This window comes from Numida meleagris, chromosome 22 (assembly GCF_002078875.1).
Source record: "Numida meleagris isolate 19003 breed g44 Domestic line chromosome 22, NumMel1.0, whole genome shotgun sequence".
NCBI lineage: Eukaryota > Metazoa > Chordata > Aves > Galliformes > Numididae > Numida > Numida meleagris.
The window spans coordinates 5833515-5847482 of record NC_034430.1 but is presented as its reverse complement, the minus strand read 5'-3'; the positions used below and the strand labels follow the sequence as shown (position 1 = coordinate 5847482).

General features: G+C 37.0%; 3 protein-coding genes across 3 annotated transcripts in view; 2 read left to right on the top strand and 1 right to left on the bottom strand.

Annotated features, from left to right (window-relative positions):
* The window catches only part of MYOM3 (myomesin 3), a 28780-nt gene extending 20214 nt beyond the window's left edge, over positions 1-8566 (top strand). The window contains exons 26-37 of the mRNA XM_021375283.1: positions 1058-1202; positions 2530-2589; positions 2911-2978; positions 3272-3382; positions 3760-3847; positions 4489-4527; positions 5068-5173; positions 6318-6481; positions 7086-7122; positions 7233-7255; positions 7346-7401; positions 7927-8566. Of these exons, the coding sequence (XP_021230958.1) occupies positions 1058-1202; positions 2530-2589; positions 2911-2978; positions 3272-3382; positions 3760-3847; positions 4489-4527; positions 5068-5173; positions 6318-6481; positions 7086-7122; positions 7233-7255; positions 7346-7401; positions 7927-8226 (1197 nt within the window). The 3' untranslated portion in view covers positions 8227-8566. The remainder of the gene's footprint in view (positions 1-1057; positions 1203-2529; positions 2590-2910; positions 2979-3271; positions 3383-3759; positions 3848-4488; positions 4528-5067; positions 5174-6317; positions 6482-7085; positions 7123-7232; positions 7256-7345; positions 7402-7926) is intronic.
* Positions 1-13968, bottom strand: part of GRHL3 (grainyhead like transcription factor 3) — a 106655-nt gene that overhangs the window by 90694 nt on the left and 1993 nt on the right. The gene's annotated exons all lie outside the window — the stretch shown is intronic.
* On the top strand, positions 10267-13635 carry LOC110387314 (fatty acid-binding protein, liver). Its single transcript, XM_021375320.1, has 4 exons — positions 10267-10854; positions 11655-11827; positions 12138-12227; positions 13307-13635. Exons 1-4 carry the CDS (start codon positions 10785-10787, stop codon positions 13355-13357), a joined length of 384 nt encoding a protein of 127 aa, XP_021230995.1. The 5' UTR covers positions 10267-10784; the 3' UTR covers positions 13358-13635.

The following is a 13968-nucleotide window of genomic DNA, read 5'->3' as shown; positions in this document are numbered from 1 at the left end:
AGGAGAGGAAAAAGGAGAGGAAAAAGGAGAGGAAAAAGGAGAGGAAAAAGGAGAGGAAAAAGGAGAGGAAAAAGGAGAGGAAAAAGGAGAGGAGAGGAAAGAGGAGAGGAAAGAGGAGAGGAAAAAGGAGAGGAGAGGAAAGAGGAGGGGAGAGGAAAGAGGAGAGGAGAGGAAAGAGGAGGGGAGAGGAAAGAGGAGAGGAGAGGAAAGAGGAGAGGAGAGGAAAGAGGAGAGGAAAAGGAAATGAGTAAAAAAAACCTCCGAAAACAATTAAAAATGAAAAAAAAAAAAACCACCAAACAGAAAAAGCAGGGATTAAAAAAGGGATAGGAGTAGGCAAAGAATTTCAGAAATTTATTGCAATGTTTTTTTGTTGACTTCTGTTGTTGATGTTATTTTTCTCGTTTTAAAGCAATATGTAGTAAACTTACTGTAGCCCTTGTCTATTGTTAGAACTATATTTTCTGCACTGGTGAACTACCACAGAAATGTATGATTACAAAGTGTTTGCCAAGCTCTTTGTAATGATAATATTTGCCTAGAGCAAACAAGGCAGTAAGGCATAATGATGGTATTTGCATGTGAGTGTCTGGCAGGTTTCAGGGTGTGTATAAAGGATTCAATAGCGCTTGCATGGTGTCGGAGGGTGGCAATATTTCTTATCATTGCCCAAACATGTGATTACATGCCACAGATATGTAATTCTGTTCACCACTTTCGTTATACTAAAAATCACAGATACCCTGGTAAGCTGAGGAGCCTGTAAGACACAACAAGAAGACATTGTGTTACACAGTTTTAACAGAAACTGTCTCCCAGAGGAAAGTTCCGCTCTATGCAGTTCTATTATACCCAACCACATAAACAAATAACAGATGAATCCCAGGATATAGAATATCAGAATGCATTGGTTCTTTGTACCTGTGAGATGAGGGAAATATATAAGGATATGCACGCAGAAGGATTGTCTTATATCTGAGTGTGGTAGAAGATGCTGTGCCAGGATCTAGTCTTGGAAAAACTATTCAATTTATTATATTTGCTTTGTTTTACACAGACACATAAAATAAACTTTGTCAAAGGAAAAGGTCTGGTTGAACTGATAATCCAGAACTTCTGTGATGATGATAAAGGAGTGTACACAGCCCAGCTGCAGGATGGAAAAGCTAAAAATCAATTCACCCTTGTTCTTCTGGATGAAAGTAAGTGGAAATTTAGTACCAAGTACAGACTGTCATGCAGAGTGGAAATTTTTCTAGGCATGTAAGGACCCCAGGGACTTCTGACAGTTACAATGACACACTGAGAATGTGGAGAACAAAATTTAGCACACATTTAAAGTCATAGAATCATAGAATCATTAAGGTTGGAAAAGACCTCTAGGATCATCTAGTCCAACCAATTTTTCCACCAATATTGCCCCCTAAGTCCATGAATCATGTAAGAAATAATCTGAATTCCTCTTCTCTTTGACATAAATTGAAGATTTTGACCTTATAAATAGGGTCTCTGACAATAAAAAAGATCTGCTGAAGGAAAATATCCAGTGGAATCTTTAGTTGCTGTTTCCAAATGTTTCACATATCGTCTTGCTATGTCAAACACTGTGTATCTTGGTAGTAAACTGAATGACAAGAACTATGATTTGTACATATTTATCTCAGGACAGGATCAGGTTGAAATTTCAGAGTATTTAACAGCTGATTAATTGCATCAAACTGAATGCAGTAAAGAAACCAGTGTCGATTTTACTGGAAGATGAGTCCAAGCAGCATGGAAAGACTAACACAAATCACACTGGGTGAAACACACAGGGTGTATGTGCTGCTACAGAGAGGCTCTTAAACTATTTAAAAATAGAAAGCAAGAAGATTAGCACTCAAATACTTCCCCATACAATGTCTATCACCATTTTCAGTTCCTGTGAACAGTTTGACGATTTCAAGTGACCTTCCAAAGCTTCCATGTTCTGTGAACAGAAGTTGTCCATATAAATGTCACGTTCACTGGACTCTCCCTAAGAGCAGTGGGGAGAATCGGGTGCCTTTATAGAGTGATTTGGCACATGTTAATTTCAGAATAAAAAATGAGCTTGACTTGTGAACTGTCAGTGATAATTTTTCTTTTTTGATGATCAAGTTACAAACGGCTGTTTAAAACTGAGATAAGTTTTATGCTCTCTGCCTTCTTTTATGTTTCTTACTTTTAAAACATTTTATTTTCACGGTTTCCAGCCTGGTTTTTTGCATGGCAAAACTCCTCTTTCATTTCCTAAACACATAATGCTCAAGTCTTCAAATACACTTCTATTTTCATGACAATAATATTACATACCACGTATCCAGCATAATCAAAAATTGTGGTACTAATCCATTTAACATTCTCAGTGGGGTACTAGAAATGCCTTATGAACATGTGTCACAGCTCTTATGAGAATGTCTTCTGTAACTGGGATAGTCAGATAAATAGATAGATAGTGTTATACTAAGAAACTGTGGGTTTTTTTGACTTTGACTACTGCTCCTACAGGTTTTGCTAAAGTTGCAAAGGAGGCTGATGCAAAACAGAGAGAATGGAAGAAAAAGCAGGGTAAGATAAGCAGAAGGTTAATGACTTACCAGAACTGTGCCAACAGGATGGCATAACCTGAGCAAAGGCATTTCGTGAAATGCTCTAAATGCTTGTATCATCTTTATTAGGTGTATTATTTAAGTTGATTAATTCACTGACATTTTAAGATCGGATTCCTCAATTAACATAAGATCTGTTGCCTTAGGGCATTACAAAACCAGCAATAACTGTGTGATGTAAACTGTGCGTCTGGTGCATGTCAGGCGCATGACTGCCCCTTCCAGTAGATCATTCTTGAGCTGTGGAGCTGCACAGCAAGATATTTATTTTCTTTTATAGGTCCATATTTTGTAGAGAATTTGAAATGGAAGGTTACTGAGGACTGTGAAGTACACCTTACCTGCAAGGTACGTACATCAATGCAGTGCAACTACACAGTCTGAATTTCCTTAGCATTACGTTTTAGATGTGCATTTTAAGATCTGGGAATGAACAATGCTCATTCAAATGGTTATTTGCAGACTGATGAAGAGTAAAGGATAGTAGAACCTGAACAGACTTTTTAACAAAGAGGGAAGCTTCCAGCATTCTACAGCAATCCTGTAGGACTGCTGAGATGCTTCACATTAGAAGAACATCTCTGCATTTATAAAACAGAATGTGTTTGGGACCCTGACTTCTACACCTTGACTTTAAACAGGCAACAAATCTGAGAAAGGACACCAGCTTCCAGTGGTTCTTCAATAAGAAAGCGCAAACAGGTGGTGTGTTTGACCCACAGACTGGGATAGGAACTCTTCATATTAAAAAGGTGAAAAACAGAAAAGCAACTCGGTGGCTTTGATGTCCACATTAACTTGCAAAAAATAATGGTTGAGCTCATGCTTAACGGTCTGTATGTGTTCTGGGTAATGCCAACTAAATGAAAGAAGAATTAACCTTATAGCCATGTGAATTAGAAATAAGATGTTTTTAACAGTGGCTGAAAAGGAAAGTGTGGGCTCTTCAGGTTTTCTGATCATGACTGGTTGCCTGTTCTGGAGACAAACTGGAAGAAGAAGGAAGAAAACCTCATCTCTCTGCCTTTTCCATGTCCTGTTTCAATGGCATGTGAAAATTTGGTTGTGGGTTTAAATTTATGTATTTATTTCATTTTAGTTTAACATCATATATTTGCATATATGCCAGATAACCAAAGCAGATGAGGGCCAATACAAAGCAGTTGTTTCAGATGACCGAGGAGAGGACTACACCCAACTTGATCTCACAAAAGGAAGTAGGAGAACTTTGTATTTATATACATATGTGTATACATTATGATCATTTTAAAAATCAAAAGTACTTCATGTCAGACTGTGATCATAAAATGCATTGTTTAAAAAAAAAAGTCTCTTACTCTCCAACAGTTATACAAAGCCCAGCGAACAGAATATGTCTTCAGAGGGCTTTGTATATGATCTCTAGCCTTTTTATCCATCCATGCCAGAGTCCATTTGATAATCCACAAACAAATTCTCAGCCCTGGATGTTCAGCTAGTCCAAACTACCCAAAGAACAAAATTCTATTTCCACTCTGCAACCCCACCATTGGATGAAAATTCACAGCTACCACAGCCACAGAATATCAGTTAATGACAACACAAAGCACGAATGAAATGCCGAATTATTTCAGTTTCCTGCCTTAATTACACATTGAGTGCTAATGAAGATAGGAGCATCTAAATGTAGTAAGAAATGGCCAGCATCTAAAAATAAGTGAATCAGTGGCAAAAAACTCCATATCCAGTAAGCTTTGCAAAAGAAAAGGACAATGAATAACTGATACATTCTACACATAACAAAATTAAGTTGGTAGATCGGATGTGATTTGCTTAATATTGTATTTATAGATACTTAGATATCATTATATCTTTGCAGCCTTTGAAGACCTTCTCAAGGAGCTGTGTAGGATCAGTGGTATGTCCTTTTCTCCTCAGTAATAACAGCAGGGGAAGGGGGTGGGGTGCCAGGATCAGAGCAAACAGCACAGGAGCTGCCCCTGGATCTAGACGTCAGTGTGTACCGTCTCAAGTACAATACCGCCCATTTAATATTACTTTGGCATTAGAAGCACCTTTAAACTGCCAAGAAGTGTGGTCAGTAAATGCGTCCAGGGACACAAAACCCTCTGCACTTACAAATTATTTCTGTGACCTGTACGTGCCAGCAGCCTTTTCCTTGTCACATCACTCGCTATGTGAATTTGGGCAAGTTGTACTATTTCTGTCTGTGAGATGTGTATTATAGGTCTCCAGAAGAGATGATGACATTTTTCTGCTCTCTGCTGGCTAAAAGAGGAGCCTTCCAGAGGCAGAATACCATCCAACATTCAACCAGTCACATTCTCCAGGGGGAAATGTCAATAGGTTGCTTGGGATTTTCTTTGCATAACATGTAAAATTGCACAGATGTTCTTGGATTTCCTCTTCAATTCCAGTCTTTCAATTATACCATCAGCTCTTTCTGCTACACCTCTGAAAATTCAGCCTACCGACGAAGGCATCAAAATCTACACAGATGTGAAGTACTACACAGACTACATGAAAACAACCTGGTTTCACAAGTGAGTCCCCTAAAGGCACTGGGAAGGTTTCTGCGGGTACTGTAGCTTGTAATTGTTTATCACAGAAATTGGGTATCTTAGGCCTCAGACCACAGTTTTTTAAGGCAATGGGAGATTTGTCAGAGCCAGGGCTGAAAACCATGATTCCCTCTGAATCCTGAAACATGACTGGGAATTCCAAAATAAACAGTCATGTTAAAAATATTCTGGTGTTGCTGAGATAAAAATAACTGGTCATCTTTACTGGTCATCTTGGTTACAAACAGGAAAAGAAGCCGTTATTTAGAGTGGTCAGGTGCTGGAATGGGCTGCACAGGGAGGTGGTTGAGTCACCGTCCCTGGAGGTGTTCAAGAAACATTTAGATATAGTGTTGAGAGACATGGTTTAGTGGGGTTATTGGTGGTAGGTGGATGGTTGGACTGGATGATCTTGTAGGTCTTTTCCAACCTAGCAAATTCTATGATTCTATTTCCTTGTTTCAAGTTCTTTATTTCTACTATTTTATGCTTCCATAAACCATCATATTGCCTCACTCTGAAAAACACAGTTCCCAAACATTACAAGACTCTTTCCAAATGTGAGGTCATATAGTCTCATAACATCTTGGTAAAATAGAGAAACACCATTTTATTACACACATCCTACAGACATATATAAGGAAGCCAGTTTTAATGATGTTTAAGGACTAAATGCATATCATAGAATTGTAGAATCATTAGAGTTGGAAAATATTTCTAAGATAATCTAGTCCTTCTGTCCACCCACCACCAATATCGCCCACTGACCATGTCCTTAAGTACTATACCTACCCTTTCTTTAAACACCTCCAGGGACGGTGTCTTTGCCACTACCCTGGGCAGTCTGTGCCAGTGTTATACGATGTCTAATTCCTATTTAATCTCCCAAATAAAAACTATGAGGTATTTTGTAGAGCCTGTAGAGCTTTATCAAACTACCTAAAAGCATGGATAGATGCCCAGTGAGATATTCAAGTGACTCAGTACGTAACTTTTCACAAAATGATCATCAAGGTCCTGACTCTCACTCTGTTATTCTAACAGATGGAGATCTAATGGAAAGTTAGCACTCCGATTTAGACAGATCTGCTAAATTGTACTGAAAGTAAATAATTTGCTTATTAAGGGAGAAGAGACTGGAAATTCGTGACAGATTGAAAGCTGGGAGCACAATTAATCAGATCTGGCTTCACATACTGAACCCAACAGATACAGATAAAGGAAAATACATCCTGGAGTTATTTGATGGGAATGACTCTCACAAGCTGTCAACCGACTTGTCTGGGCAAGGTAAGCTGAGTCAACAACAGCATCACAGGAATTAGATCTCCCTGAGCCTTTCCAAGATTCCTTCAAATCTTTGGCAGCGATTCTTCTCTTTCATTTGAGCTGGAGCTACGGTTCTGTGACAGCATGCTATTAAACTGAGTTAAGGACAATGAAGTGCCCAAGAAAGCCAAAGGAAAGACAAAAGGAGGAGAAGGCATCAGTGGAAAGGACTGAAGCCTTTAATGAGCATTGCTGAGCATAAGGCGCTCCTGGGGAGGGATGTGGGAGGACAGCTGCTCCCAGGATGTGTCTGTGTCCTGGAGAATGACAGAACTTACAGGGGACATCCTGGAAAGAACATGGCTTCAAGTTTTTAAAGACTTTTCCAAACTGTTCAAAGGACTTTTTCCTTCTGAGGAAAGGAAGTACTAGGCTCCACTTACTTCAGTAGTTTATAAATAGATTCAGATTTCCTTATGGCAGATCCTCATGCCAAGAGAATAGTTAATAACACATAGCTTTGTGCACAAATACCTATAATTCCAACATTGATGCATTATATTAAACCTACTACGTCAAAAGAAATAAATAGTAACGTTCCCTAAAACCATCTCATCCCTTGCAGCCTTTGAAGATGCCCTGGCTGAGCACAGAAGGCTAAAGTAAGTTTATGCCTAAATATTTTCACAGCCAGACTGATCTATTTTGAGTGTCATATTTGGTACAATACCTAATAAATAAAACCACTATAATTTTGTCTCTTCGCTTTCAGAGAAGCAGCAATAGCAGAAAAGTGTAAGTAAATGATTTTCTTTCCTTCTGCCAAACAAAACCAAGAGGTACAATGATAAGTAAAACTAAGAGGTCATATTTGCTCATTCCCAGGTCGCGCCAGAGTTATTCAAGGTCTGCCAGATGTAGCCACCATCATGGAGGATAAGGTAATGTTGAGTAACCACTCATATAATTGGGCCTTGCACAGATGTAGGAAAATGACTGCTGGGGAGAACACTCTTGGTTTTAAATGCTCACTGTCATTTCTGGCATTTTATTACCAAGGATGTGGAAGTGACCCAAAGTCACAGTTGTAAGAATTTTCTAGTTCCACAGAAGCTGCAAGAAACATTAATAAAATTAAATTGAGGACCGCTATTTCCATGGATCCACAGATTAGACACCAAGCTCAATGTAACTGCAAAGTAACAAGAATAATTTTAAATAATGGTCATCTTTCAGGAATAGTCACTCTCATTTTAAGAAACACAGACTTAAGATAAAAGTATGTGTGTTATTTGATGAATACTATGCAGGCAGTCTGCTCTAATCTGTTTAGAACAAAGAGATTATGGATAAGCAGCCCTTGTGGACTTCTACTGATCTTGATTTTTAATTGTCTGAACCTCACATCATCTGAATTTGTTTATTTGTGTCTTCATAATCTACCTCTACTATTTCTTTTACAATAGACCCTGTGTTTAACTTGCTGTATCTCTGGAGATCCTTACCCAGAAATCACTTGGTTCAAAAATGAGAAAATTATCACCTTTAAAGATCGTTACAGAATGGATGTGAAGGGGACAGTAGTCACAATTACCATAGAGAAAGTCTGCAATGAAGATACAGGAAAATACAGCATCTACGTCAAGAACAAATATGGCTCCGAAACAGGATCAGTTACTATCAGTGTCTATAAGCATGGAGAGATACCAGCAGGAATAGAAGAAAAGGAAGTCCCAAGTGAGACCATAATAAGAAAGCCTAAATGAACCAGGCAACTATATCTCAGTGAATTTAAAAGGAATTTAACGCCTTTGGATTCACTTGAATGTCTCCACCCTAAAATTCAGGCTCATAGCTTTATTTTTATTTCAGTAATATTATAGTATTTTTACTTTTTGGTTGCTAGAAAACAATTCTCATTTGTATGTGTGTGTGTGCACATGCACTCAACATGCTGTGTAGGAAATAACAGAGGGTTCACATACATGAAAATTGGGCTATTAGTATATGGGTTTTTTTGTTTTAAATCCTTGTGTAACTGATTATCTTGTAGCTGAGAAATGCTTACGTCTATGTTATTAAACTTACAAACTGCATGACACCTTAGCACTGTCGTCAAGTACATCCATTTTGAAATTAGTCAGAAGTTTCCTAAGTACCATGTGAATCGGGACTGTGAGGCATTCACCTTCACAAACATGAGTCGAATGGGAAGAAAACAAAGTGGCAACATTCCCAAGGCTTGGTGCTTTGCAGAGGAACACAGTCAGCTCCCCTCTGGACTGACATGCTGTAATTGTTACACAAGTGGGAAGAGTGAAAGTCCACAGAGCTGGAAGGCACTGTTCACATTACTTTATGGTAAGACAGATAATCACGTCCTAGAATAACTCCAGTAGGAACACCTAGGTTTTACAGCCATGTGAGCAACACCCCATACACACATACAGTGTTACTCATTACCAGGACCTCATCCTTGCTACTCAGGCAACAAGGTATTATTCTATGTGAATAAAATTACAAAATTGTGCATCTTTATTTAGAATATATATATATTCAGAATGAAAAATTAATAAAGAAAAGCATTTAGATTGGTATTGCAAAGTAGCTCTGTACACTTTACAGACATGTGAATTCCATCTTAAGTGCATGGCGTTCCTTTTTTGGTTTCTTAGTGTCATGTTTAGCTACCCAGAGACAGCAGTGGTCTTTAGCAGACAACGAAAAGATTACTAGTAAAGCTTTATCTAAATCTTTGATTTCACAGTATTGTTCAGTTTGGAATGGACCTCTGGAGGTCACCTTGCCCAAATCCTGCACAAGTATGGTTAACTAGAGCAAGTTGCTAGGACTATTTTACGCAAATAATGAGGTTTTTTTTAAAAAAATCAGAGACTAGGATCTGTATATGAGGAGTCCTTGAAGAAAATAAAAGTTACACTTGCTGGTACATGGATAGCCTGCAGTAATAATGAATTTCCCAAAGTCATGAGAAGCAAGCTATGTATTGACCTCCCGCTAACTATCCTGGTCTGAATGCTGTTAGGAGGAAGAGAAAAGATTTGTTTATGTACACATGAATAAAGAAATATTATTCTTCAGTCAAACTGGCTCTGTGGCAGGATTCTGAAAACACAAACAACAAAATAGATGACAGTATGTAAAAATAAATGTCTTCTTGAAATCATTATAAGGTTGATTAATCAGAATTAGAGCACAAGTTTTCTCACCCCAGAGCCTTGTATGCTGCCTGCTAATAAAAGGCAGAAGAGAAATGGGCTTAAACATAAACATTTCTTCCACTTCAGGCATCTGGCTCTTTGTCTGCATTTTCGTTAAAATTACATACTAAAAATAACTGCGAATTTGTAGAAAAAAGTTCAGCATTGTTTTTTTCTGTTTAAATAGAAAAATTAATGATTGGTATGGAGTAATAAAAGTTAACTTAGGAAGGGCAGCGACCCCTGGGATATGCGCTCTATTTGAATTAAGCAATATAATTTCAAGATCCATAATCTAGTGAATGTCTTCCAAAATCAACAATCATTCTTGCACGGACAGCAAGGAATATCACTCACTGTCTCTGAGTGAGGAATTCTCAGTGCAATTGATGAGAATAAAAATAATGCATTCAATTTACTTCTTTAATTTCAGTCTCCAAGTAATGTTTCATATTTAATTTTACCTTTAATGTTCTATGTGTCAACAGTGGCTATTGGGAAAAAAAAAAACAACTGACATTTAATACAGATTTAGATACATTTTACTGACATCTACTGGATTAAATCATAACTGACTGCTCCACTACAGCATGATTTTCCCTGTCATCAAGAGATTGGAGTACCACAATTTGTGGCTTTATTCCCGCCATTTAAGTTCCAAGTGCTCACAGCATATACGTTATATACTGTCCTATCATAGGATAGTAATTATCTCCCGCCTATTGTAAATCATGCTATTTTATCTGAAGAAATCACAGAAAACACATTAGAAGTAGAAGTTATGCACAAAAATAAAAGTAATTAATCAATGCAACACTTTGCAACTATTATAAATAATTATGTGAATTCTGTGACCCATCAATAAACAGCATATCCCAAAAGAGTCGGTCAAGGTAGGATTTTGTAGAAAGCAGAATGAACGAGAGGTTATGATCATTGAGAGCAAATAAAAGATTAATAAGTGTTACTTCACTGTTAATAATTAGCTGATCATCTCACAGTCTGGGCTGGCCTTACCCTTTCCATAAATAGCATCTGAATGACCAGAAAGAGCTCTCACTGGCCTGCTGGCATCACTGCCCTCACGCTGCACCTGATCGTCCATGATGGCATTCAGCGGAACCTGGCAGGTCTATGCTCAAGAGAACTATGAAGAATTTCTGAAAGCTCTTGGTAAATTTCTAGTCACTTCTAAAATAATTTGTTCAGTTTGCAACATGTGCTCTGCATGACATCTTTTATTACAGTATTTCTATGTTGTTTTTTTTCTTTTGTTTGTGTGATAAACTACTCCCTATCAGGTAAGTCTATTATGTCTGATCTGAAAAAGTAAATGAACTATGACAAGTCCCTTAGGAAAGAAGAGGTATATCAAAAAATGGCTTATTTTGGTTAACACATAATGTTATAAATACATTTAACTATACCCAATTTGTTAATGGCTTACAGATTTTCAAAGCTCTTTAGTAGAGCAGGCACTTTCTACAGCAGTAGTGACTAATGTATGAGACAGCTACTTAGTAATCTGTAAAGAGTCAACTTGGTGGTTATGATTTCATAGGTACCAACATAAATAAAAATGCAATCTTGACAATGCTGGCAAAACATTCACATGAGTTTTTTAAAGCATGTAATAGAAATTAAGTAGAATTAAAACTCAGTTATAGTTGAAAAGCCTAGTCCTGCAGTATGATGCCTACACCAACCTCTTACTGCTAAAGATGGTACTTTCAAGTCATGCTAAATACACACTGATAAAGTACTTCAAGGTAATTATAGCACCAAAATCTATACAGACTAGATGGAATGGAACACTATGTCCATAGAGAAGCGAGGAACCCGAAATAGCATTTGCCTTTTACCTCGGAGATTGTTTTCTGTTATTGGTTTGTAAATATTGCACCTTGATTTGCTATTTCATATATATACACAAATTCATAATAGAAAAAGTCCTCTTTCGTCTTTCTTCACAGCACTGCCAGAAGACCTTATCAAAGCCGCTCGAGATATTAAGCCTATTGTTGAAATACAACAAAAAGGAGATGACTTTGTTGTGACATCAAAAACACCCAAGCAGTCTGTGACTAATTCCTTTACACTTGGAAAAGAGGCTGACATCACTACTATGGACGGCAAAAAGCTAAAGGTAACATATTTCAGAAACAGGTGTACCTCTCTATTCACCTTTATACTTCACTTTCTGTGCATGAATGAAACTTGTTTTTACCATTTCCTTTAGCAAATATAAATAAATAAATAGAAATAGAGCACATGCACACATAAATGTTTCTTCTAAAACTCTTATTAAAATACTCCTGCTTCAATCAACAGGTGTCATTGCAAAGCATCAGTATGACCTGCATTTATTTCCTATCTATGCTGGAATCACTTCCAATCTATCTCCTAACTGAATTTCAAAATCTCCAATGTTTTATGTTTTTAATCTGCTTCAACAGTGTACTGTGCACTTGGCAAATGGGAAGCTTGTGTGCAAATCAGAAAAATTCTCACATGAGCAAGAAGTTAAAGGAAATGAAATGGTAGAGGTAAGTGCTGGAAAACAATGGTTCATTAAATGCTGAAGGAAAATATTTTCTGTGTTGATCAGCTCTTAGTGTAGGGTTAATACATTCAGAAAATACTGGACCCCAAATTACATTACTTGCAGAACTCTTAATAGATGCTTAAATCCGCAGATTCAGAATTTTAGTATTTCAGACTAATCACAGTTAGTGAAAAACACTACAGTATCCTTTATTATTCCTGTTATCAAAACAGAATAGTGCCCTAGATGACTCTCTTTTAAACACTGCTCGTATATTTAATGCATCTTTCTCAACAAATGTTTTTTATTCGTTATTATCCTGGGGACAATTCTAGGCACTGAAGTGTGAATGGCTTTAGCTGTTGAGCATTACATAGAAAGACTCCTTATAAATTCCTGTAGAAGACTGTTTGCACCCTTAGTTCTATGCACAGTTTTGGCTCCAAAACAAGTAATAACTGAGCCAAAGTTGAAAATTTGCAATACATTTGTTCCACCTACAATTCTTCAAAGTCCTTTAGTTAGTTCTAGATTATTTCTTAAGGACAAAGAGCTATTCTCTACAGAGTTAAGCTCACCAGATTTCAAAGAAGTGTCCACTTGGGTGAAGACTACTACCAGAAAGACAGCTAACTGCGTCAAAGTTATGTGTTTTGACATGTAACTTCCTAAGATGAATTTGAGTATCTGAAGCTACTTTTCCAAGCAAAACACTATGCAAAAGAACCCATTACTATTCAGAATGATGTATTTCTATTATGAGAAGTATATCTTTACACCCCTTAAAACAGAGTGATAAAATGCAGCGGATAATGGCATTTATATTTAGATTATCCTTCTTCAGAACCGGTTCTGTTTAAAAAAAAAAAAAAAGAAAGCAACCAAAAACATTCTTTGATATGAACATTTTACACATATGTATAGGTAGGCATTGTAATTTCTGTAACTAAACTCTGTAGAATATTCTTCTGCAATAATCTGGATTTATAAATGAATTACAGAAACTTCTAATGACTTAGCTATTAATAGATATCCTGAAGTCCAAATGAAAAACAAGTTGTGTGTATTTGTCATCTACAGACTATTACTTTTGGTGGAGTTACACTTGTCAGAAGAAGCAAGAGAGTTTAAAGACAGATCTCCTTCTTTGTGACATCTTTACATACTTAAAATAAAGTGCACTTTCCATAAGGTGTGTCCATCTTTGCTACTGCTATGTAGTACAGAAAATAATGATGATTTCTACTATCCTTATACATACAAATCACTTCCCATTATTATAAGATTCTGTTTTCCCCAAGTACACTTACAGATCCCTTCTATACCCAAAACGACTGAGGTCTCCTTAGACAACTGAAGCTGGACATAGCTTAAAATTGCTGATTTGCCATAGTAATCACTGAGAAGGGACAGAAGCTGATATAAATGTTTCTCAATTTCTTACCAAGTTAATGAACATATTCAGCTTTAATCCCTTTTTATAGTAAAGTGCAGTGTTCTACTAAAAACTCTTTTCTCTATATGCTATTCAGCAAAGAACAAATAGATACTTGTTTAGCTGATCTGCACTGGGTCTCTAATGAGAATAGAAGCAGTAATGTCCTAAAAGCTGTGAAGTATTTAACAGTCATTACAATGTAATAATAGAAATGACTGCTCTTAAACTGACATGCAGAAGTGTGTGATTAGACAAAAATGAGACACCATACAAGCAAAGGGAATTAAGTATTCTTCGGGTTTAC